This window comes from Rhinolophus ferrumequinum, chromosome X, assembly GCF_004115265.2.
Source record: "Rhinolophus ferrumequinum isolate MPI-CBG mRhiFer1 chromosome X, mRhiFer1_v1.p, whole genome shotgun sequence".
Lineage (NCBI taxonomy): Eukaryota > Metazoa > Chordata > Mammalia > Chiroptera > Rhinolophidae > Rhinolophus > Rhinolophus ferrumequinum.
In genome coordinates this window covers 113265156-113290819 of record NC_046284.1, presented here as the reverse complement: position 1 = coordinate 113290819, position 25664 = coordinate 113265156, and the positions used below count along the sequence as shown (strand labels likewise).

Genomic DNA, 25664 nt, shown 5'->3' with positions numbered 1-25664 from the left:
TGGCCAGATTCCCTGCGTCACTTGTTATGGAGCATATGAGTGAATATGGCTGGAGCTCATGGGAAGGGTTCTGGGACTCTGACTTTGGGCCAACTCCTGGCACAATTTAGCATGCAGATGTTTAACCCCAGCCGATGCACTGGTAATCTGGTGTGCCAGCTCAGTGTCCCTGGTCACTGAAAATACCATATCGGATTGTGAAAGCCTTCCTACCTACAGGTTAAACTCTTCTCCAAGACCCATCTGTAAAAGGTCAACTCAGGCCAAGTCAGCAAAGGGAATGTAGACATTAAGACTTCAGTGGAGAGCAAAGCCACAAAAGTACTGGGGCCGATTCCAATACGGCCCTGTAGGTTGGAGTTGGTAGTGGATGCTGTTGGTGCCCTGCCTATATCTCTTTTACCAGCTGGGGTACCCCTCCTCCACCTGCTGTGGGTGTTGGCTGCCCCTTCCCCAGAGAATTGCTATCTGCCAAATACTAGCCCCACCAACCATCTTGCCTCAAGGTGAGACCAGCTCTGTGGTGCAATTTGTACTCCAGAACTCCCTGCGGGATCAGGCTGAACCAGATCTCCAGATGAGGCCACATCCGTACTTAATCCCTCCCCCCGCTGCATCCTGCTTTCCTCGTGTCCTTTCTACTGAGAGCATCCCCTCCATACATCACTTGAACAAAAATCGCCATCTTAGACTTTGCTTTTAAGGAACCCAACCTAAGAGAGAATTGGAGGAGGGGGCATTTGAGAACAGTTCCAAACCTGACTGTACATTAGAATTACCTGGGCAACTTTAAAAAAACAGATTCCCAGGTCCTACATCCAGAGATTCTGATATAATGGGTCTAGGGTGAGGCCTGAGATACTGTAGTTTTCCTAAGTGGATCCTTGGTAATATTAATGCAGCCAGTTCTTTGACCAATGGGAACCACTCACTCTAGCTCATCATCTTTATTTCCTTCCCTAGGTCTTTTAGTAAACATTTATTGATTTAAGTTCAGGAATAAACCACACAATCTGTCAAAGACACTAAGAAGCAGAGATTTAAGTAAAAGGATCCACAGCTTTTGGCAGAATTTCTTGAAGTTCAGCATACCATGCTGACTCTTAGAACTTTTTAAGCAAACTGTATCTTTACATTTTTTTGTATGTGTGTGGCGAAGTGTAAAGGTCTGTCTGGGTGGGAAAAGTGAGACTCTTGTGAGGCACTGAGTTGCTATGGAGCTTTCCAAAACAGGGTATTTGACCAAACTTTGAATTTAATTAATGCTTCCCAGTCTCCGTGCTCAGAAGTATTAATCTACTATGTCCCTCCAATGCTTCAGACAGCCTTTCCCTGTACCCCCAGCAGCTTTCTTCATTCAGTAAATACTTATTGAGTACCTACTAGGTGCCAGGCAGTATTCTAGGCACTTGGGCTTCATCACTGATAGAAGCAAAAGCTCCTACTAGCTTAATAGCTATATGATCTTGATGAAGTTCCTCAAACTTTCTCGGCCTCAGTTTCCTCATCTGTAAAATGGGAATAATAAAACATACTGCACAGGGTTATTGTAAGGATTAAATAACATTCTATATAGCAAGCACAATCATGGGCACATCATTACATTTTGAAAAAATGGTACTTATCACTGTTGTTGTAAACATGCCTATCTTACCCAATAAGCTGTAAACTTCTCATAGGCAGGAATAGGAACCAAGGCCTTCTGGTATCACCCAAATATCTTACCAGAGTAGGGGCTTGGTAAATATTGGTTGAATGCTTAACAAGTGTCTCAGTATAAAGAGGACTTCCTGCTCTCTTATGCTGCTAGATTTAGGAAACAGTGAGAAATAGACTAGGCCCTATAGGAACTTTTTTTTGGGGGGAGGGGCTAATTTAAGGTGTGAGTTGTGGGTGGTGTGCTAAAGAAAAACAAGACTGAATAATAATCTACTCCTCATACTCTCCCAGAAGGCCACAGAAAGAAAATATATTGGGTTTTTTTGTTGTTGTTTTTGCTTTTAGTTTTTTTTTCCCCTTCTCTGATACATTTAGTGTTCCAGTGAGTCCTGCTGACCTCTTTTTGTATTGTTTCTGTCTCCTAATTCTCTTTTCCGTCCTTCTCTATTGCTCGCCTTGGTCTCTGCCACCTAATGGGAATAGTGCTGCTGGCCTAGTGTCCACAGAAGAAACTTCTGGAAGTCAAGAGACATTGTGCATCCAGGTTCCCAGAGCTGTTGCTGTCTAATCTCACAGGCAGCACCCCACAAAGAGCTAACCAGCGGTTGCATCAAAACCACACATCAGGTTTGTTGACCACCAAACTCCCTCCATTTTGTCTTCTCAGCCCAGCCTTCCCCTTAGCCCTTCTGCAAAGGTAAAAGGCAAGTTCACAGGATGCGGGCCTGCTTTCTTCCCTGACATCTGGTTTGATTCTGGGCAGCTAAATAGTGGACTTGCCATGAACAACAAAAGCTAATTCACTGTGGTTTTTAAACACCAAGTGCAAATATTTTTCCTTTTCAGCTTGGGGTCACTGGAAGGGAAAAAACAGGACCGAGAAGGAGATTAACCTTTTAAAAACTATTACGACTTCCCATAGAAAATAAAACAATGGCATCATTTCCTTCCATTCATGAGAGTCTTTTTATGAGTGATTGTTGTTTGAGGCAAGACTGGGGATCCCAAGAAGATTTTTAAATACTGTTTTAGCTTGGTTTTCTACTCAAGAGCCCACCATGATTGCTTTAAAGAGCCCACACAAATCCCAGTAAAGCCCAGGGCCACCCTCTTTGCTTTCTCTTTCCTCTGTTCATCGCTGGCTGGCTTTCCCTCCACCTTCTCTCTAGTCCTTTGATTTCCTCCCTCAGGCAGGGCCCTGACACTCTGCTAATGGGAGGGGACTGTTAGGCGAGAGCACTGCAATGTACAGTGTTTTAGGCAATTGCCGTGCCATCCACTGATGCCACTAACAGATGCGTGGAAGGCTGAAGATTCCGTCTGGGTCACTTCCCCAAGGTTCCAGCCAGACTTTCTGTTGATTTGGGCTGTCTTAATGCATCCCAGAACCTCAGCGCCATTCAGTTCATCTTCAGAAATGATGTCACCCATTCTGGCTCTTGCTCCACATGATTAAGGAGCAGAAGCATCGAATGTAGGGAACTGATACCATCAGCAGAGACCTGGGGACTGTGTGAGAACAAAGCAAGTCCATCTACCTCACTATTAGTTATTTCAATGTTCTCTCTAGACTGCAAAACAAAAGCTCTTCTCCGACTTTCCATTGGTTTCTATTCTTTCCTTCTCTCCACCCTTCCAGCTTTTGCACATGAATTCAGTTGCTGGGTTCAGGTGGGAGGTAAAGCATGTGCCTTGATGACATGAAGGCTATTAGAACAAAGCTGTGGAAGTCCCGAAATTCTCCCTTTCTTGCCAAGAGGACGATCTGAATAGGCTTCAGGATGGTTGATGTTTGTGAAGAGGCTTGAGGATTCTTGCCATGTACTATTACTGTTGTTATTGGCATCGCCAGAGTCTAGCATGTTGATACAGGTGGTGTGTGTGTTGGGGGTAGGAGGGGATCAGAAATTGATTTGCAACCTTGCAACCTGCAAAGAGCAAACTCCAGTTGTGTGAAACATCCTTTCAGTGTGTGTGCAAATATTTGCAGGCCTGTTGAAGAGTTCAACCTCACACTGACCTGAAATTTCACAGCCAAGTGAACCAACCCCAGCCTGGTGAGAAGAATGGGTGGCAATGTGAGGCAGCCATGGGGAGATGGAATGGGATGTATTCCTTCTCATGACTGGACAGTTGGCATAGGGCTGGGCTGCTGTGGCTCCCTGGGTTTTAGTATTTGCCCAGCTTCTTGTGTCTGGCAGCGTGCTCACGGTTTCCATAACCACGTGGCACTTGGCAGAGCTTTCCAGCTGGCGAGGCCTGAGAGTCTGCATTTCCAACAAACTCCCAGGTAATGGCTGACCCCCTGGCCTATTGCCCTTGGAGCAGCTAGGCTGTAAAAAACAAAGTACCACTGCATTCTAAACTCCTTCAGGGCTGGAAAAGGAAAGTGCTAAGCCCCTCCTCTGGAGACTGGGTGTGTCTGAGGCTGCCCTGGAGTCCTGATTTGCCATTCAAGTGAACCCCGGAGGGATTAGTGGCTGGCCCAGCACTTGGGTGAGACCATCTCCCCCTCCAGGGGGGAGTCCCGGAGGCAGCACAGATGTTGTGTGAAAATCTGCCACCCTTCTCACAGAAGGTTGCCCTCTTTCGCCCTCCCGCCCCCCTGCTCTGCTGGCCGACTTAAGCAGATCAGCTTTCAGCTCTCTGGGACTCCGAGAGGGCTTTGGATTAAAGAAAAGGCCTGTCCTTAAGAAGCAGAGCGGGAATCCAAGCATGCCTCTCGCCTGCTGCATGCCCAAGAATGCAGGTATTTGGGGTTTGCAGCATTTCCAGGCAAGACAAAGGGGGAGGGGAGTTGGAGGAGGCCAGGCCTACTGGAGAGGGGCTTGCACTGCAGCCGCTTCCTATTCTGGGGGGACTGAGAGGTCTGGTTTTTGAAGAAAGTGAGCCCTTTCACAGGAACAGCCGTGAGCAAGGGAGGCTATGCCTGACCCGCAGGGATGACCTTGACGTTTGGGGTCAGCAGCTCCTAAGCTTTGGGGACTTTGGGTTCTTTATACTGGCTGGCCATGTTTGCAACTTTGCTCCTTCTGAGGTGTTGGACTACTTAAGACAGAGAGGACAAGACTTTCTCCCTCCTCCTCTTCCTCTCTGACATTTGCATGTCTTCCAAGAGGGCCCAGAGGGTAGCCCAAGTACGGGTTCCAGGGCCCAGGGCTGCTGGGAAGAGCCGCTGCAGACTCAGGCCTGTGTCCTGCACCAGCTCGCACTGGGCCCTGCTTGCCTAGCCCTTTCTTCTCCTCCCGCACCCCGCCCCCTCCTGTCTTCTTGGAATTCCTCAGTATCCTGCCCTCACCCTGAGATTACACAGAGAAGTTTCTTTATCTCCCTATGGGCCCAAACAGCCCTGAACTGGGAGTCCCCAGACCCAAGTCTCCCAATTTCTACTTTGTATTCTGTCTTAAATGGCCTTAAACCATCTAGGAGCCTGTCTTGACTTCTTTAGTCCTATAAACCCTCTTTCACGGTGTTCCTTTATCACGGAAGGTCAGCAACACAGTTGAACCCTGTTTGACAAGTGTTGAACTCTTTGCAGTATTCACCTTGCATTCAGGTTAGTCCTTCCATTTTAACTCAGGCTCCTGAACGTCAGGGACAGTGGCCTTTTTCCCATAGACTCCACCCCTCCCCCAGTCATGTTGAGCACATACAGGGTGGGCAGTGGGAGTGTTCAAGTCCCTGCTCTCCTTGCCCCAGCTAAACCCCCTTATTGCACATTTGCCTCCATTGTCTCTGTGGGGACTGATGTATGGCATGGCCACGCTCTACGGGCCACATGTTGGCCTAACCACTCCCAATACGGTTATACGCAGCCCTGCTGGATGAAAGTGCTGTTCTGTCCTGCCATCTCAGAACACGCCCGTGAGTTGCTTTTCGGGGTGTGATGATGGGAATGCACTGGTTTGGCCCACTTTGTTACCTGAGATCCCTTAGGAGGGAAGGAAACATGCCTGTGGACCAGGCAGCTTCTGGCGGGTACCACTGAACCCTGTCAGTTTCTTCCAGGCATTGTAGTTTCCGAATTTGGGAGTGAAGTTGTTCAAATCGAAATCCCTAATATCCTATATACTTACAATGAATAGCCATTATTTGATATGCAGGCCACACCTCAGAACAGTTCAATCAGAACGTCTGGGGATGGACCAGTACATCAGTGCATTTTATGAAAAGCTTCCCAGGTGGATTCCAATGTTGAAATCATTGACTGCGTTTAAAATCACTGACTAAAGGTAGAAGTAAGAACTCTAATCCCACTCTAACCCCCCAACTTCCCTCAGGGAACTGAGTGAGACCATTAAGGACCTAAGTCCACACATTTTCTTAAGGATCAGTGGATTCAGGGGAGAGTGTCCAACGGCCAGGTAGTATTGATCAGGCCTGAAGGACTACGTGATGGGAAGGAGTACCAAAAAAATAAGGCCCCTTTAGGTACCTGCCAGAAGTTTCCAGTGTAAGCTCAAGGAGAAAGATGGAGACAAAGTCTTCAGAATGCCTTAACCCAGTTTACCTTGGAGAGTTGGAGATCCAAGGCCTGGGGGTGGCTGGCAGACCAGGGAGCGATAGGAAAGGCTGCAGAATTATGTGGCAGAGGGCTCAAACTTCATGGAGCTGCTGGCACTTTGAGTTTGGCCATCTTCTGGCATGACTGTTGGCAAGGTCATGGCCCCCTGCCAACTCTGGACAGCGCACAAGTGGGGAAACCTGACCCTTAATCAAAGATGCCTCCAAGTAGGACTTGGCAGATATTGCGTTCAGCACAATAAAAGCAGAGGGGAAAATGGCTGCTTTTTGCCTCAACACAAATTTTATTACACCAGGTTTCATTATAAAAATGTTATAGTTTTGGGTGTGTGTTTACTACATAAACAATGTAGTTACTCTGATCTTCACCATCTTTCAAACTGGAGTCTCAAAGGGAGTTTTATTTACTAGATTTAAAGCCATGGAACAATTGTTTCATACGATTTCCTTATAAGCATAGGAATGATTCAGGGGAAAATAAAGCTCTGCTTTCTTTCTTCCTCAGCCCCTGCCGAATTTCTGCAACCTGGAGGCAGGCACAGCCAAGTACCTGATAGACTATAGGTGGGTAGACATGAAAGGGTTAGTGTGGTCTTCAGGAAAAGTGGAGTGTGGGTCTAGCTTCAGGCTCCTGTTGCATCCAGCCTACAACACTGTCCTGGTGGTTGTGCAGGTATGAGAACCACTTAAGCTGATCAGGGAAGCTCTCGGTGCCCACACACTTATGCCAACCCATAGACAGGAGCCAGGGAGCCCAACATCTCCTGCCATTATTTACGCCCACATCTCTGGGCATCCATATTTCCCAGAAGCAAAGCTTTCATATCAGTATAAATGTCAGCTCAGGTCCCTTAGTTCATTCCTGGGAATGCCACATTCAGAGGGAGCAAAGTGTAGGCTGCCGCCATCTCATGGCAAAGTCTGTTTTGTCCATTTTATTGGTGTTTTCCATTTTTAATTAATTTATCTGATTTTTATATTCAATAACTTGAGATTTTAAACTTGTTTTTTCCTATTTCTTAAGTTGAATGCTTAGTTTAAAGAATAAATATGAGACTTGAGAACTATAAATTTACCTCAGAGTACAGCTTTGGTAATTTCCAGTGGCTTTACTGTGTGGGCTTATTGTTATGGATTTCATCCTGTAGATAGTTAGGTTTTAGAGAGGCTGCATGGTGTTGGGAAAATGGACTTTGGTGTCTGCCAGATCTGGGTTTGAATTCTTGCTCTATCATTTATGAGATGTATGACTAGGGGAAAGTTACGGGATTGCAAATTCCTCATTTCTAAAATGAAGATGATATCTGCCTTATGTATTCTTTAAATGAGAATGAAATGCAAGAATGCAGGCAAAAGGACTTAGCATAGTTCACCTAGTAGCTGCTCAGTCTATAGTAGCTATGAATAATACTCATATTTAAAATGATATGCCTTTGGCACAGGCAAAAGCTTTGTGGCTGGGAAACTGCTCTCCGTTTGTATGTCTTAGGCAGAGGGCCAGAACAGTGGGTGTCCTTTCTGGATCAACCCACTTATCCTAATGTCCTCCAGAGGCACTGGCAGATGGGACATGAAAATACCAACAGTGTGCCTAGGGGAGGGCATGAAGCCAAATGTTACACTGGATTGAGCATGCCGAGGTGAGCCAGGAAAAAACTCAGCACAACACAAAACCTCACCACTGAGAAATTCCTCTGAAGTTTTTTAGTCTCTGTCTCTTGTGGAATGTTCCTCAATAGAACATTTGGGCTGCTCTGTCTCAGACCTGGCCTCTTTCCTCACTACCCAACTGTGTCACTTCCCACTCTTTAGGGCCCTGACTGCTTGCCATGGGCCTTGAAGGAGGTGGCATTGGGGGAACTAAACTGTTTGGAGCTGCATCTCCCTGCTGGGCTCTGGGCATCAGACATGACTGAGAGGAGGATACTGACCCATGAGCACCAGAAAGGCTGGACACATTACCTCAGGGCCCATCCACACGAAGGAGGGCCCAACTCTCCCTCGTGGGGTGGGGTGGCAAGCCAAGTGAGGCCAGTGGAGGAGGGGATTTTTGAACTGAGTCTGGTAGGATAAATAGGTTAATGTATATCAAGGTTTAGGTGGATTTTAGTTTGTGGGGTTTTTCTTTTCTTCTTTGGTTTTGTCTTGTTTTATTTTTTAGAACACAATGGAATGACCTCACTCTGATGATATTCAAAACTAAAAACAAAAACAAACGAAAAAACTACCTGGTCTCTAAAACCAAGGGAAACATATTCTATAGAGACAATATTTTTCAGAAAATTAAAGGCTACTTGCTTTGCATTGATTCTTGCCTTCTCTCGGTCTGGTGGGTGGGGAGGTAGAGGAGATGGTAAGATTAGAATGAGATGAGGCTGCAAGAAGCTATAAGCAACTCTAATCTGCTGCCCACATTCTATCCCATACAAGCCATCTGTATGTAAATTTATTTGGAGGTTACTTGTCTGTGTTCAGGGAAGACTCTTCTAGTCTCTGAAGCCCACCTGTGCTTCTGAATACTCTGTTGGGCAGCATGGCTCCCTCCTTCCTGTGTGCTTCTGTTTGGGTCAGTAGGAATCCTGAGAAACTCCACTCTCCTGAGGGATGCTGGCCTTACATGTAGCTATAAGTCATGGACCGTGAGTGTGGTGACAACCGCTGGCTCCCTAAATGACAGAAAGGAGATGCAGAAGGGGATTAATCTCAGCCATGTCCTCTCACAACTGAAACACAGGACTGGCTCTTCAGCATCTAGAGGCCAAATGTCAAACTCCAATAAGGGGAAAATGCAAACGTTTCCTCAGCCTTGACGAACTCAGGTCTCCCAGGAATGCCATCTTTACTGCTTTCTTGCCCCACCCTACAGTGAAGCAAAGAGAAAATTTTGACTATTCTTCAAGATAAAGTAAATCACTCTTCTCTCACTGCCTCGTTTTTGTGTTATGCTTGCAATAGATGGCATTTGGCTATTAACAACTAGGATCTTTCTTCCGTCTAAGTTTTTATCCCTGGAAACCTTCACCAGTAAGTTAGAGCTGGATGATTAATTTGAAAATAAGGATGTGCTTGAGAACAGGCCAGGGGCACACATCAATAGCCACAGAGCCCTTGGCTTAAATGAACGATAAATTACTCATCCCGACTAACACAGACCTGTAGCTCCTACTCTGTAAGCCAGGGATGATGACAAGGACCATGGGTTTCTAGTACTTTCCACACCTAACTTGGAAAGCAAGGAAAATGGACGCCTGGGAGAATTAAGATAATTGTGTATCGAGTGGTTTTCCTTGGAAAGAGGTTGATTTATAGATTCTCTTCATGAATTAGCCTTTTATTTTTCCCCTTCTGCCCCTCTCCTCTTGGCATTTCTTGCTTCTTTTATTTTTTTTTACACGAAAGACATCATGGGTGAGAAGAGATTTTATTTTGAAGACCAATGATCACATTAACAAGGTGACAGCAGATAAGCTAAAAGTCACTCCATTTTCTGCTGGGGAAAAATGTTCTTAGCCACCAAATTGCATTTTGCTTCTCTTTGTCTACTCTCCTTTTATAGGAGGGTGGCAGTCCCAGCCACTGATGGACTCAGAAGAAATAAGTGGGAGATACGATACACCCTTGATTCATACAAGAAGGGAATCTTTTGAGTTCAATGATAAAAAATGACTTCCTTTCCTGTTCTACAACATTCTTGTGGCTGGAGCTGTCTGTAGGACAGTGACATTCCTCTGCCCTTGGTCCAAAGTATCAAGCAGAAAATAACTACTGTGTTTACCCGAAAATAAGACCAGCTCTTATATTAAGTTTTGCTCCAAAACAAGCATGAGGGCTTATGTTCAGGGGATGTCATCCTCAAAAATCATGCTAGGACTTATTTTTGGGGAAATATGATATGAAATCTGAAACGTGGTAAAGGGCAAAAATCCAATTCATTGCAATTTAATAGATGTCTAGTCCTGGATCATATTTTGTAGGTACAGACTCTCCCTACATTCTGCCCTATATTTGGGGCAAAACTGAGGACTCCCCCTACCTTTAAGGTATTGCAACCACATCCAGAGACCCAACACACACACAGTGAAAGAGCAATGAAACAAAACTGGTGTGTGACTGTGTCTCCAAGTGTGTCTATTAAAAAAAAAAACAGGCTCCATAATGATCAAAGAAAAAGTGAATGGGGGGTGGAGGAGGTGAAGAGGAAAAGGGAGGGAAACTTCCTGAAGGAAGTGAGATTTGAGCTCGGCTTTGATGGATTGGTAGGAATTTGTTAGCCAGGAGAAACATATACCTCTGTAAGCTGTAGTTTCTTCTGTAAAATCTCATAGGCTTGTTGTGAAGATGGAATGATGTAATGAAAATAAAGTGCATAGCACAGTGCTTGGCACGTGATAAGGCTGAATAAATGTTTGTTGTTGTTATCATCATTACCAGGAGACGGTATTGGAAGTGTGTGAGCAAAACCTTCAGGGTTCTTCATAGGGAAATGATGCTATCTGTCACAGATAATTAAAACTCTTTCCCTCTAATCTTACCCTACTTGTTCTGAGGCTGACCCTCATCTTTCGTATCTTGGTATACTTTGGTTAGTATCAGTTCACCTCTGGCAAATGAAAGCAGATTCAACCAAGTATCAAAAGATGTTCTATTGGACAATGGAGTAGGGTTAAAAACATACACTCATTTATAATTTCAGTCGTGGGTAGATATTTGAGTGAAGGTGTAAATATAAAACCAATAGCTTACGTTAGCATCTCTCTTGGGTCTTTGTTTTCAACGTCTTATTTTAGCAACTTCAAAAAATATTCACTCAGGGTATTTTTTTTTCCTAATCTGTTTATCCTCCAGTGGTTTCATTCAGGTCACAAAGGAAAAAGGTGTCTCTGGAAAGAAGCAATGAAACGCATTTCTTCTAAAGTTTGGGAGATAAAATAGAAGACTAAGTACTTTGGCATCATAAATAATGACTATAATGTGTTTGAGAGGGGCTTGTCCATTGACATTGGGGCTGAGGAGATTTGGGCCCAGTAGTTGGGGAAAGCCAGGACATTAATATGAAAAGTCATTTAATGACCCCTTATTATGTGCTCAGCTAACTGCTCTGTCATAGTTCATATTGCACAATTATTGTGCTCATTCCACAGATGAGGAAAATGAGGCTTGGAGTATTTACGTATATGACTTGCCCAAGATTACAGCTTGGATGTTGTAGATCCAGGACATGGGTCCAATTCTATCTGATCCCCAAACCTGGGCTTTGTACCTTGAGGTTCCACTGCTTGCAAGGGTTTGAAAATAATGACCCTAAACTAAACATAGGGGTGGTGTTTTTAGGTTATCATACAGGTTAAGAGTTAAAAGATGTGCTATGGCCTATGCAACAGTCTCATCTTAGATCATCCAAAGCAGAAGGAAACTTAGTTTTGATTTAAAGGAGCAAGAACCAATCTGCAGAGATGTCCCCCGCCAAAATATGAGACTGTGAGCCAAAAGGTGTCAGACCAGGGGCAGAACCAATGAGAAAACAGAAGAAGGTAGGTAAGGCCATTTGCTTTCTCTCAATTCCTATCATGATTCTAGAACATTTTGCTAATTAACTTGACTGCCTGTAACTGATATATTTATTACCCAGCATTGTTTATCAATGACATACTGTTCAAATATTCATTTCCTAGGAGAGAGTTATAAATGTCTCTGGGATCATAAAAGGTGATGGATTAACAAGTGCTGGAGGTTGTGGCAGGTCAAGAAGTTACAATGCAGAATTTCCCACACCGCTGCTTGGATGGGTTGGCAGTTCAGCATGAAGAGGTGGTGTTTTTCAGTGGTGAGAAAGAGGATGGTTTGTCCTTTAATTTCTTAACTTCAGCATCCTGGTGAAGGTGCTTGCAGGGATTATACTTCATCTCATTCAAAGTTTCAGGGCAAAATAACAAGTAGCAGATACGATTACAGCTCTTCCTTTGGAGTTTTTGTAACTCCAAACATAATATTTAAATGTCTCTCTTCCATACTTGGCCATCCTCATATCACCATCTGCTTTCCAAAAATGTCCAAGGCCACTTGCTCTGGATAATCACCAAGCTGCCCTGGGCCAACAGCACCACCTGTTGGCTAGGACAGAGAACTCTTGGACTCGGCCTTCTTTCTTGTCCTTTGAGATGATAATGCATGTATGTGGCTCTGAAATTCCCTATACCAGCTGAGTGTTTCAGTCATGCAAAATTGGTTACATTTGCTCATCACACCATGCTCTCTCACACACTTCCAGGCCTATGTTCACTGTTCCCTCTCTAGAATGCTTTTGTAACCTGTTTCACCTGGCCAGTTTGGGAGCCTTGGTTGAGAAGCCTTCACCTTCCTTGAGAAGCCTTTCCTGAAATCGCCCAGGATGATTTCGACATCTCCCTTTTCATAGCCCATGTGCTGTGCATGCCTATATTTTAGTAGTGTTTCCAAGAACAGAAGATGAACTAGTACCCGTAAGGGGATCTGAGCCAGAGGGTGGAGATGGAGAGGGGTAGAGTTGGGTATGGCCCATAACAGCCTTCCATAGATTTTAAGATTTTTTTCCCCCCACCACTCTGGTTCAAGCCGTTGTTTTCTCAGTCTCGTTGTGTAGGACACAGCTCCCTGACCCATGCTGATGTTATGAGCCTTTGCGCTCCCCCCCCCCACCCCCAGCTGAGGTAGTCAGTCAGTCGGCTGCTCACAGCAGCTCATGGCAGCTTTCGCTGGCTGCCGGCCACTCACGGCAGCACACAGCAGCAGCCTGTGGCAGCTCACGTCCACCTCCGGCTGCTCACCGCAGCCCAGCTCCAGGGAGAGCCGTTGTTCACAGTCTTAGCTGTAGAGGGCGCAGCTCCCTGGCCCATGTGGGAACTGACCCCGCAACAGGAGCATGGCGCTCCAACCACCTGAGCCACTGGGCCGGCCAAGATTTCTTTGTAATCATACGTGTCATCCTAAAATTCTTACAAAATTAGCACTATTTTGTACATTATTTAATATAAAATAATCTCCCCCCAAACAATTATTGAGTAAAACTAGTGGTCCAGGCAGATTACTCCACATCTATCCTGTGGCTTCCTAAACCCCCAGGCACAACACAGTGTATCCTGGAAGAACATGTAAAGTCCCTCTGAAAATCATGTACAGTGTCTTTCTAGTTGGCAATTCTATGGGCTCCTTCAGAGTAGGGACTAGGTCTTCCATCTCTGCTATAATAGTGCCTAGTGGATTTTAGATACTCAAAAGCACTATTTTTTGGAATGAGAGAATCTTTCCAGTAATATTAGGCATAGCAAAGAGCCAGTGTCATTAATCCTCAGAGACAGACATTCCAGTTGTAGACCACCAGGTCCCCATCAGCCCACTACTCTTTCTCTAGTTTTTCTTGTATTTCCTTGGGCACTGGCATTTAAGATTAATTTCTGAAACTATCTTCTTGAGTTATATGAACGTTTATTCACTACCATGATATCAGTATTGTTTCCCACTCTTGTGCATTGCAAATACACATTTCTCCAGCAATATTGTGGAGGAAGTAAGCCTTAATGGGCAAACCTGGAACTCTAAATGCCATTTGTAACTTTTTTCCCATGGGAAAATGTGTCCCGAATTAAAAAGAAAAACTTACACATGAACTTTGGAATACTCCGAGGCTGGAGACTGACTGTATCAAACCCCTTCATCCTGCAGCTTCAGTTATGTGGCTTACTGCCGACAGCCTGAGGGAGGGGGAAGGAAGCCTCATGCTACAGACACAGAGCAATAGCCCAGAATCACTGGAGTGGACAGGAGGACCTCAGATGGGTCCTTCCCTCGGCTTTCTCAGGGTTCTACCAGCATCATCATCAGGTCATCTTCCCGGGAAGCCAGAAAGATTCATTCTTACAAATTCCACTGACATTTGCATATTTGTGATCCTAAAACCGTCCCCTTTCTGAGACAAATGAACACGGGAGCCATCTGTTGTCTCTCCATTAAAAAAAAAAATCAATTTTAAAAAATCTTAAGTTTATTAAGACATATGAAGGGTTATAAGAGCTCCTAGGTGCAAAGCAACTTTCTAACATATGATCTATTTATTATGAAATTATTCTTTGGAAACTTCCCACTGCTTCGCCTTGCTTCTTTTACCAAAACCCTTCAAGAACAGGCCAAACCATCTCTCTTTTTTTTTTTCTGTTTTGAATTTTTTTTTTTAATTTATTGGGGTGACAATTGTTAGTAAAATTACATAGATTTCAGGTGTACAGTTCTGTATTACATCATCTATAAATCCCATTGTGTGTTCACCACCAGAGTCAGTTCTCCTTCCATCACCATATATTTGATCCCCCTTACCCTCATCTCCCACCCCCCACCCCCCTTACCCTCTGGTAACCACTAAACTATTGCCTGTGTCTATGAGTTTTTGTTTCTCATTTGTTTGTTTTGTTCTTTTGTTGTTTTTCGTTTATATACCACATATCAGTGAAATCATATGGTTCTCTGCTTTTTCTGTCTGGCTTATTTCGCTTAGCATTATACTCTCAAGATCCATCCATGTTGTCACAAATGTTCCTATATCATCTTTTCTTACCGCTGAATAGTATTCCATTGTGTATATATACCACAACTTCTTTATCCAGTCATCTATCAAAGGACATTTTGGTTGTTTCCACATCTTGGCCACCATAAACAAAGCTACAATGAACATTGGAGCACACGTGTCTTTATGTATAAATGTTTTCAGATTTTCTGGGTAGATACCCAGGAGAGGGATTGCTGGGTCACATGGTAATTCTATTCGTAATTTTTTGAGGAACTTCCACACTGCCTTCCATAGCGGCTGCACCAGTCTGCATTCCCACCAACAGTGTATGAGGGTTCCTTTTTCTCCACAGCCTCTCCAACACTTGTTACTATTTGTCTTGTTGATGATAGCCATCCTTACTGGGGTGAGGTGATACCTCATTGTGGTTTTTTTTTGCATTTCTCTGATGATTAGTGATGTTGAGCATCTTTTCATATGTCTATTTGCCATTTGTATGTCCTCTTTGGAAAAATGTCTCTTCAGGTCCTCTGCCCATTTTGTAATTGGATTGTTTGGTTTTTTTTGTTGTTGAGTTTCATGAGTTCCTTGTATATTTTGGATATTAGCCCCTTATCGGAGGCACTGTTTGCAAAAATCTTCTCCCATTCAGTTGGTTGCCTCTTTATTTTGTCGATGGCCAAACCATCTCTTGTTTCTCCTCCATGTCACTCTCCAGGTGGTAAAACATGGATAAAGGGCTTCTGACAAGTTAGGGTAGCCTTCTTTACCTGGCTTCTCTAGTGTAGCTTCTGGTACATCATAGGGACTATTGATTCTCCCTTCTGGTCATTTTTCTTTCCGTTGTTCGACTTCACCCTATCCTTAAATGAAGAAACCCCTCCCAAATGGGCACATAATCCTATTTTAATATTAACTCTAACCTGGATTTCTAGTTTCATTTCTAATTCTAACTGGAAAGCAACTAATGGAGGTCCCAGCCTATAGCCCAAATTCAGTGTCCTGGCCACAGTCTTAGACTGGAAAAAGCTGTTAGGAAGCAAATTCAGAGCCTGAACTTGGAATAACGGCAAACACTGGTATAGAGAGGGTTTTTCTTTAACTCATAAAGTTTCTCAGTAAAACATCCCCATTTCTGGAACATAATTAGTACGTGTTTAACCACAAATGTAGAAAAATTGTTTAGGGTACCGACCAATATATTTTTTCAGGACTACAAAGAAGGGTTCTTTCTCTCTCCTCCTTTATATGCTCCTTATAAAACCTTGCCAGAGTCAACTAAAAGGTACCCCCTTTCATTACATATACTTTTTCCCAAGAAGTAAAATGAACTAAATTAATTCATTCACTTAGCATTGTAAATGCCAAATGAAAAAGCCATAGACATATACATGTAAATACTGCCTCTGTAATTATTTTTTGTGTTTGTAAAACTAAAGGGCACTGAGAGAAAGAAAAAATAAATTATTCAAAGTTCAAAGGTTCCCAGATTTACTAAGAAAATAAGAAAAGAAAAAAAAAGAAACCCAACTATCTACATGCTACGATAGCTGAAGAATCAACTAATATGTTACTCACCAACATTTGCTTCAAAAGAAATGGCTTTTGTCAAAACTGGTGGGAATTCCAAATGCTGAACATTTTTTCCTATTAAGTAAAGTTAGTAATTAATGTCATGATTAAGAGTGCAAGAGTTGATTTCACTATGTTGAAATTGCAATGTACAGCCAAGGTTGAGCAGTATTTAGTTGTAACAATTAGTTTTTCCTTTCTCAGATAGTTCATTTGGCCCTAATTTAGTTTGTAATTATTCCTTTCTTTCTTTTGAGGGTTTCCATTTGTAAGTTTCCCAAGTGTGTAGGAAGGGGAGGGTGGACATCTCTTTGACCCCTCCCACCTGTGTCTTTGGATGCTCCATCTTCTTAAGACAGCCGTGATCATTGTTGAATATGACAAAACTGACACCACGTCCTAACACAGGGTAGTTCTTGTTCCATGACCTTACTCCTCTATTTCCCTGAAGGGTTTCTGGGGTTATGCATTGGCATTTGTAGTCTTTAATCATCTCTCTTTCTCTTCCTTCCATTGTGGTTGTGTCTCTTCCCCACACCCCCCCCCCCCATTGTCTCTTGAGGGTGGCTCTGGGCCACGCATCTTGGTGATTCTTTTCCTTAAACCACGTGACCTAACATCAGCCTGATAAGCCCAGAATTGGAGGAAGGGAGATGGGCTTCTGGGACTGAAGGCTATCCATAGGAAGCCTCTCTGAACTGGCACTTTAATGGGGCATAATTGAGATTATGAGAAGACTTTGAGCTATGAGTATTTGGAGCCATCGAAAAGGACTTATTTTGTTTCTAAGAAGGCTTTAATTTATGGTATCTGTGCTCAATAATTCTCAACCGTTAGTATCTGTTTTGACGTGTGGCTAGAAATTTATTTTAAAGAACTTCATCAGTTAGCCTTTTCTGTGTAACAGATCACCCCAATATTTAGTGGCTTAAAAATTTAGTGGGTTGGGGGGCAGCCGGTTGGCTCAGTTGGTTAGAGCGCGGTGCTCTTAACAGCAAGTTGCCGGTTCGATCCCCACATGGGCCATTGTGATCTGCACCCTGAACAACTATATTGAAATAACTGCTTGACTTGGAGCTGATGGGTCCTGGAAAAACACACTTAAAATAAATAAAAGTTAAAAAAAAAAAAAATTAGTGGGTGGTTGTTCTGGTCTGGGCTGGCTCAGTTGAGCTCTGCAGGGCTTGCTTATGTGTCTGTAGTTGCTCAGCTGGGGTCGAATGACCTAGGGTGGCCTCACTGACATGTCTAGTGGTTAGCAGGCTATGGGCCAGCTTGAGGGGGTAACTGGGCCACATATATCTCATTATCTAACAGACTAGCCCAGCCTTCTTAATAGACTGACGTAGCATGGGTGAGTACCAAGACAAGCAAAAGTAGAAGCTGCAAGGCTTCTTAAGCCCAGGCTCAGGACAAGTATAATGTCAGTTCTGCCACATTCTTTTGGCCAAATCAAGTGACACTCTTGATGGGAAGAGCTGAAAAGTACTGTGGCTATTTTTGAAATCTACCACAATAACCAAGCACCCTTAGTTGCAAATTTGTAATATATAAATTAAAATGGATTTGGAGTTCCACTAATAAAGTAACTGTCACTTGCATTCATACAGCCTTTGTAAGTGGGAGAGCAAGGGGTGGGAATTGCCCATGGCCATGAAAATGAGTTATCCATGTAAATGCTATCTAGCGTGAGGGTCATGTCAGAAAAAGATGGCAAACAGCTGTCCAAAAGGCAGTGTGGTGAGGTGGAAGGGCATGAACCTTAGCATCAGACAGCTCTGAGTTCAAACTCTATCTCCACAACTTGTTGGCCAGATGGCCTTAGGCAAGTTACTTAACCTCTCTAAGCATCAATTTTCTCAACCATAAAACAGGAGTAATACTTAAGGCATAGGGCTATTGTGAGGATTAAATGAGATTATGGTGTAATGGCCAGCACACAGTAAAGAGACATTTCATGCTAGCATCCTTCCCCATCCCCTTAATTTTTTGAAATTCGTGTGTAGTGGGCATAGTAACTCTACAAAGCTGCCTAGTCCTTTCCCTGCCAGAAACTAGCTTTTATTTTTCTATGTATTGTATATCTTTGAGAGATAACTGTGATATAGCATTTTCATCCTGGGATCTTGGCAGTGTTTGCAAATATAAGCTTACAGTTAAAAATTCCAATACAATTCTTAGTTTTGGTGCGACAAATTATTTCACATTTTTGAGTTGTGCATAGTTGGTTTTTCTTTATGGTCTGCATACACTGTGGAATTTTGGAAAGCTACCATCAAAAAAGACTTTGAAATAATGGAAGTTGGGCAGCAATGTATGAGAATGATGTTCTCTCAGAAATGATACATTTACATTGGATAAGGTTTTCAAACATATCTGGGAGTTCTAAGTAGTGAGGTTGTTCTTTGGGAACAACAAGGGGCCAGACTGGGCAAAACCTCTGCTTCTTCTCTGATGCATTCCATAGGGCCCCATTTTGGCTAAATCATCATAATTCCCACCAAGACAGCACAGAATGATAATGGTTTTATTTATTATTTTATATGCATTGCCAGTATATGCAAAGCTTTATAGCTTGCCATAAATCGAGAGGGATTATCGCAGCTGTTACTTATTTTAACAGGTCACAATACAGTAGTTTATGCCAGATGGTTTGGAGAATTTTGAAAGAGAAATTTTATACAGGCAGTCATATAGATACTAACTTGGGTAGTTGCGCCCTGAAATTAATTTACATTTGTTATGATATAAAATATATATAAATAAACACATAGTTCCTTATGAGCGAGTGAGATGTTTTATAGCAGTGATTTCTTCTGGAAGTCATGGGGTCTCTCGTGAGCAGCAGTGGTGGGGAAGTAGCAGAAATGATGTGCTGCTACCAGGATGGAGGAGGAATAAGTCTCAGCCACGTCCATAGCTATGGAGGGGATATCCAACTTGCTCCACAGAAGTCAACTTTGGAGGCAAAACTGGGTTTTCATTATTGGAGCCAAGAAGAATAAAGCAGGGAAGCCACCCTATATAAACATAAGGAGGGGGTGTATATGCAGGAGAGTAGAGCTGGAATTGAGATTCCGCAAGGTCACCAACAAGGTCAGTCTGGGGCAAAAAGGTTACCCGGCCTGGGCAGATCACAGAACATATTATTGCCCTTACAGATGCTGAAGTTTATAGGTAGAGTGGTCAGTTCTGGATGATCAACAGAATGGGAAGAAGAAATAAGCACTGATGATCAGAAATCACTTCAGAAGGTGTTTTTGGTTCCAAAGAGCGATGATAGATTTCTAAAATGAGAGACCTAGAGAGAACCTTACAGATCATCTCCACCCTCTGTGTTTTATAGGGGAAGAAATAGACCAAGAGGATCATTTAAATATGGTTGTCTTGGTTCTTTCAACAAAAAAGTAAAATCAGACTGTCAAAGTACTTGGACCCTGTTGATCTCTTCCAGTTTCCTTCCCCTTGTTCTGCCCACCAAGTCTTCTCCTGCTTCTTACCTCATGCTGGAAAAGGACCACATCCCCACCTGTCAGAATAACCCAAAGACCAAGTCTAGAGCACAGCTGGGTTTTCTTGGTAAATTGCCTTGAGATATAGTAAAGGTAATATACTACCTCTGGAACAGGAATAAAATTATTTAGCATTTTCAAGTCAATTCTTCCATCTCCTGGAAGATAGGGGTCAACTAAGATCTGTTGGTATCAACAAAATAAGCACAAGAGGTGAGTTTAAAACAGATGCAGAGCATATAATGGGTATAATCTATGTGTAGAAAATTCAGGAAATGACAATATTTCAAAAGTTGAATAGCCCATGAATGTCAGGGGACAGAACCAGAACCTTTATTATGGATTCCCCCAAGATGACTAGTAGGAGAATTAAAGCTAGATAATACTGAAATGCCCAACTCCTCTCAGAGATGCTCAACTTCCAACAACCAGCTCTCTGAACACAGCACTAAGCCTGAAAGTAAGTGAAAGGAGCTTCCCAAGGCTGCAGATAGTTGTCAGCAAGCCCATGCACTTTATCAGTTAGCATCTTGCTCAGGCTATTAGTAACTTTTTTAATGGACAGATGTTTCCCATCCATGGTGTCTGTTTTCCTCAGCTCACTGTAGATTCAAATGACAGGGAAGGAAATAGAAGGAGGTTGTGAGAAGAATGACAGTAGAGAACTAAATATCAAGCAAAGAGCTTGGAAATTGAAAAAGGAATCTTTGAAATGTGTTGCCATAGAGACTAATAATAAGCCTTCTTAATAAAGACCCTAAGTTAATCAGCAAAGCATTAAATTGTGTTTTGTATCATCTGATTAAAGAGACAGGAAAGTGAATTGTTCAAGGTAGGCTAATTCTGGTAATAAAACCCCCAACATTTCAATGGCTTATTTCTCACATTGCAGTCTAATGCAGGTCAGCATACAGTCATTTGGGTACCTAGGCTCCTTCCATCTTGGGGTTCCACACCTCTCCCCTCACCGTCACAGACCCTCTGTGTTCAGCCAGTGGGGAAGAGAAGGGCATATATGTAGGGATGGGTAGGAGTTTTTATGGGCCGGGCCCGGAGGCACACATCCCTTTACGTACATTCCACTGGCTAGCACCGAATTACATGGCTGTACCTAACTGCAAGGGAGGCTGGCTGCAGGAGAAAGAGGGAGACAGTTGGGTGAATAACTAGCCAGTTTCTTCCAAGGAAAGTATAAAATACGTTTTAAAACAATGTGGGGCTTCGGAAAGCTACTCTTGGTTGGATAAACTTTAGTTCCATGGAAAATCACCTATGTAGACTTACACATTTACCAGCAATATCAGTTAAAGAGAATAGTTATGTCCTGAGCCACACCATAGATCAGAGGCAGGCAAACTATGGCCAATGGACCAAATCCCACCCACTGCCTGTTTTTGTGATTAAAGTTTTATTGGAACACATCCATTCGTTTATGCCTTACCTATGGCTGCTTTCTCACTACAGCAGCAGAGTAGAGTAGTTGCAACAGAGATGGCACAACCTGCAAAAAAAAAAAAATGTTTACTCTCTGGTCCTTTACAGAACAAGTTTACTGATCCCTGCTCTAGATCATCCCTGTCCTAAGGGAGGACACCTTTGCAATTGTTTTCCTCCTGAGACCTGGTCCTCTTGGCTTCCAGTAAAAGCTGGGGGACACCCCCATGAACCGGGATGTAAACTCTACCCTTAGAATGCTAGCTCCAACAGGGCCCAGACTCTGTTCTTTCCCCACCAGCACCCATCACAGTACCTGGCATCTAAGAGATGTTCAAAAGGTACTTCTGTTTCAACCATCAAGCCATGGGAAGCATCAGGTACTCTAGCCACCATACAGGGGATAGGGACCCCAGAAAAACTATTATACAACATGAGCATACGACGTATGTATGAAGACCTCAAACACCGGAAGGAACTACCTTCACTGGGCTTTTATTATGTGCCAGGTACCATCATGGTGCATTATATCTATTATTTCATGTACTTTTCCTAACAACCCCATAAATTAGGTATTCCTGTTTGCATTTTACAAACGAAGCAATCGAGGTCACAGAAGTCAAATCATTTTCCCAAGGCCATGCTGCTAAGACATGGAGGAACTAGGATTCAAATACAGGTCTTTCTGGGACCAAAGCCCAGGTTTTCTTCCTCTACACCATGGGACTTGCTAAAGCCTGATTCAAATGTAAGCAGTCTAGTTGTATCATTATTTTCATTGTCACTGTTAACAACAACCTCATTATTGTAAAGATCAATGCAAAGGGGAAGGCATGGCCATTTTCATTGCTTTATGGAGTTCTGCAGCTCTCATTGCCAAGGCTCTCCCCTGATAGAGCAGGCTTGAAAACCCAGAGCAACACAGTTCATCTCCTTGGGATATGTGATTAGTGACTTGGCCACCAGCTTCCCGTGATCTTGCCAGGGATCGCTGCAGAGAGGGTGGCCATTTTGCTGCCCCCAACATAAATTCCCATTTCAAGGCCTGAGCTGTGTTGAGTCCACGCGTGGTGGGGCTTCTGGTTCCCCACGTGCAGTCTGGGAGCTTGTTCACACATAGATGGTCAGGCCTCACCCCGAGTTTAACTCAGCCTGTCTGGGTGGGGCCCGAGCATGAGCACCTCAAACAAGCTCCCAGGTACTGCTGTGGCCCTGGTCCTTGAATGAGCAAGGCTAAGGGCAAGACTGGCCTTCCCACCTACCCCACACTTCCCACCAATGTCTACTCTATCAGGGCGTCCTGCAGTCCAAGGGGCCGAAGTCTGCCCTTGGCAGGCAAACTACTCCTACTGACTTCTCAGTGACATTTGGCATTGATTGCTCTGCATTCTTGAAACCCTTTCCTCCCCTGGTTTCTGAGATGGGGTCCTCCCTCCCTCCTGGTCGCCTGCTTCTTTGACTCATCTCTTTTTCTCTGGTGGCCTCTTTTCCTTTGCTCACCCCCCTTACACTCTGGGTTCATGGCTCTTCTTACCTTACTGGGGAAGTGACCATGCCACTCCTTCCCACCTCATCCTTCCTGTCCCAGCCACATTCTGTCTTCCAGGGGGACTCCAGCCAGATTCTCCATCTTCACTGGTGGCTGGCAGCCCTCCGAAGAGGTTGGCATGAGTGGGGTGTGAGGAGAGCAGCCAACCCAGGCTAACATGAGTTTGATCTGATACTGCATGTGACCACAATCATAATTCATAGTAATGTCTATTAGGAAATACGCTCTACCAGTGCTTGTGCAAGCCCTGTGATTTCTTGTGACCTTGGCAAATCGAGTGTTTTGCTACAATTTGTGAATTATGGGGGAGTCATGGGGCTCATGGACACAGTACTGCCCACTCATGCAAATCTGCCCAGGGCATAAACCTCCCTATTTGAAAATATGTGGCCTGGTCAGAAAATAGTCAAGTTTTCCCTAAATGGGTTTCCAAGGCATCAAGACAAATGACCAAAAAGGACAAGACAAATGACCAAAAAGGACATCCCACAAGTCATCTTTGGATAATTTCATTCACGGATTTTTCCCTTGTTATGTATTAGGATATATCCCAGAAGTGGTGTGCTTTAAAGTGGCCCTAAATGGCTTTCTGTCTTCTGCATGTGGTTGTTGTACATAGAAGCTGCCCGCCTAAGGCATGGGCACACACTGCCATGGTTTTTAACCCTGGTTCAACCTCAGAGCTGGTTTAGTAAAATCCCCCTTCCCTGGAGGTTAGTACATCGCAAGGAAGGCATTGTCTTTGCAGTGTTTTTAAGCCTGGGCAGGGTGAGTTGTATCTAGGATGCGAGGTTTCAGGTCCGGAGATGAATAGGGGGAGGGGACGCAATGTTACAATTTTCGGGACGCTCTATTCCTGTTACACGAGGGCACATGCTCCATCCCAGTCTCTGTCCTCCCTCTTGCCCGGGCTGGAGGAGTTGGCACGGTCCGCGTCTCTGATTCCTTTGCTGTTGGCCAGAGACGGGGGACAAGGGAGGTGAGAAGGGAGCCACGGGGGTGCGATGCTGAGCAGCCGCGGTGGGTCCAGCCTGTTGGTGATGTGCCGAGCCCACCGCCACTCCGGGCATGGGTAACGCACAGCACCAGTGTCCGTGCTGCTGGAGAAGGAAACGCACAGGTACCAGAAATCCGGATCCGGGATCCTCCGCAGCCCCCGGCTCGTCTAAGTGTACAGGGCCCACGTTGTGGCCGCCTCCCGTGCACCGCCGAGTTTGGGGCTGGGGGCTGAGTCCTGCAGCTCACTGCGGCTGGCGGCAGGGGACAGATTATTTTTAGCAGGTTCCCTTTAGCCCAGTGGAGCCGGGAGATGTTCACAGAGCCGGGCTGCTGTCTGCAGAGCATTGGTGCAACCGTGCCTGCTGCCCGGGAGGTTTGGCTGCCGCAGTCCCCTCCATTCACTGGGCTGTAAATCGAAGCTGTCTACACCGGCAAGGCGCTGGATCCCAGCGTGGCCCTGAGGCTACGTCCCGCCCAGGTCTCCCGGCACCTGATTTCCCAGTGGTCAATTAGGTGTCTCAGCCTGCAGCATTGAAGCAGCGGAGGGGCCAATGCCCCGGCTTTGATGGAGCGCGCCGTGCGCAGAGACCTCCCCAGTCGACTTCCTCATCAGAAGGCAGCATCCATTCATAATTCTCTCTCTGCCTGTGGACCGAGTTAGGCTGGAGCTGGGCATGGACTCCTGCGATCTGTCTTTTTGCATCTGAAGGAGAAACTAAGATAAAAGGGAAAAAGGAAAGGGGAATGCGGTCCTAACGCAACAAGGCACTGGAAAGCCCCCGAGAGGCCTCTCCTTTGCGGGGAGAGGGAGAAGAGGAAGATCCTGAGCCCAGCGCCCCAGCCAGCTGCTGCTTCGCTGCGGAGTCGGCACGCATGCCTACCTCACCTGACGGCCGCATTCCCGGGGAGCCGGCGCGGGGCCCGGCAGCGCGCCCAGGGCGCACGGGCGGTAGGATTTCTGCACCGCGGGAACGATGCGCGGGCGGGCTTCCTAGGGCCGAGCCCGAGACTGAGCGGGCTCCTGGAGAAGCTAGCCTCGGCACAGCGCCCCACCGCAACCCCCCGGGATGCTCCGCGACTCGCAGCCCAGGCCACGCGGGTGTGTGTGAGATGGGACCAGCTTGGGGGGAGGGGGTATGGGCAGGTGATATAATTTTAAACTAATTTTTCATACCTCTGGGTGGTGGGTGAACTTGGGGGACTGACGAGGCAAGAGCCGCAGCCCCGCTGCGTGCTAGCCTGAGAGGAAATCCCCACTCCCTACCCCCCGCCCCCCGAGGTCTGAGGGCTGGGTTCCCTTGGCAGAACTGAGTGAGGGTGAGTGGGTGGTCAAGGTGGACCGCGCATAGCTCCAAGGGGCGAGGGGAGCAGCTTTGGCTTTCAGGGGTCTTTTATTTTTTAAAGCATATTGCAGCTGCAGCTTTGAAGTTTGCCGCCGCCTCCCCAACCCCCATCCCGGGTTCTGGGGCGGGGCGGCACTTTTCTACGCTCCTGCCCAGGCCCTTACCAGCTGCGTGGAGGAGGCTGCAGTGGCTGCAGTATCTGGTGGTGGGCTTATGGCAGGGGACACGGGGACTTAAGGGTGCAGCGAGTGGGAAGGTGCCCTGAGGCTTAGCCTTTTGGGAGCTCTGAGGACTGCGGAGAAGTCCCTGGTGTCCCATCCTGTTTTATTGCTCTGCCACTTGGTGTTGGGTGACATTTTGCCTGTTCAGGGGTTTCACAGTCATGGAGCTGGCTGTGATGCTGTAAGGCAATGGACTGGTAGGATGAGCTGGAAGAGGGACGAGAGAGCGGGAGCTTTTCCTTTTGTGGCAGTGTTAACCCCATCCAGGCTGCTCCTTGGGTCACCATCTGTGGGTGTGAGTGGGGCTGCCTGGCT

General features: G+C 45.2%; 1 protein-coding gene across 5 annotated transcripts in view; it reads left to right on the top strand.

Annotated features, from left to right (window-relative positions):
• NHS (NHS actin remodeling regulator) overlaps nt 1–25664 on the top strand; it is a 347739-nt gene that overhangs the window by 247619 nt on the left and 74456 nt on the right. The window contains exon 1 of one of the 5 annotated variants that reach the window (XM_033116721.1): nt 4101–4408. The exons of 2 other annotated variants lie outside the window; for them this stretch is intronic. In XM_033116721.1, coding sequence (XP_032972612.1) covers nt 4375–4408 — 34 coding nt within the window. In that variant the 5' untranslated portion in view covers nt 4101–4374. Of the gene's footprint in view, nt 1–4100; nt 4409–24361; nt 24885–25664 lie in introns of those variants that run through there. 2 more of the 5 variants (XM_033116729.1, XM_033116713.1) reach the window with 2 other exon arrangements.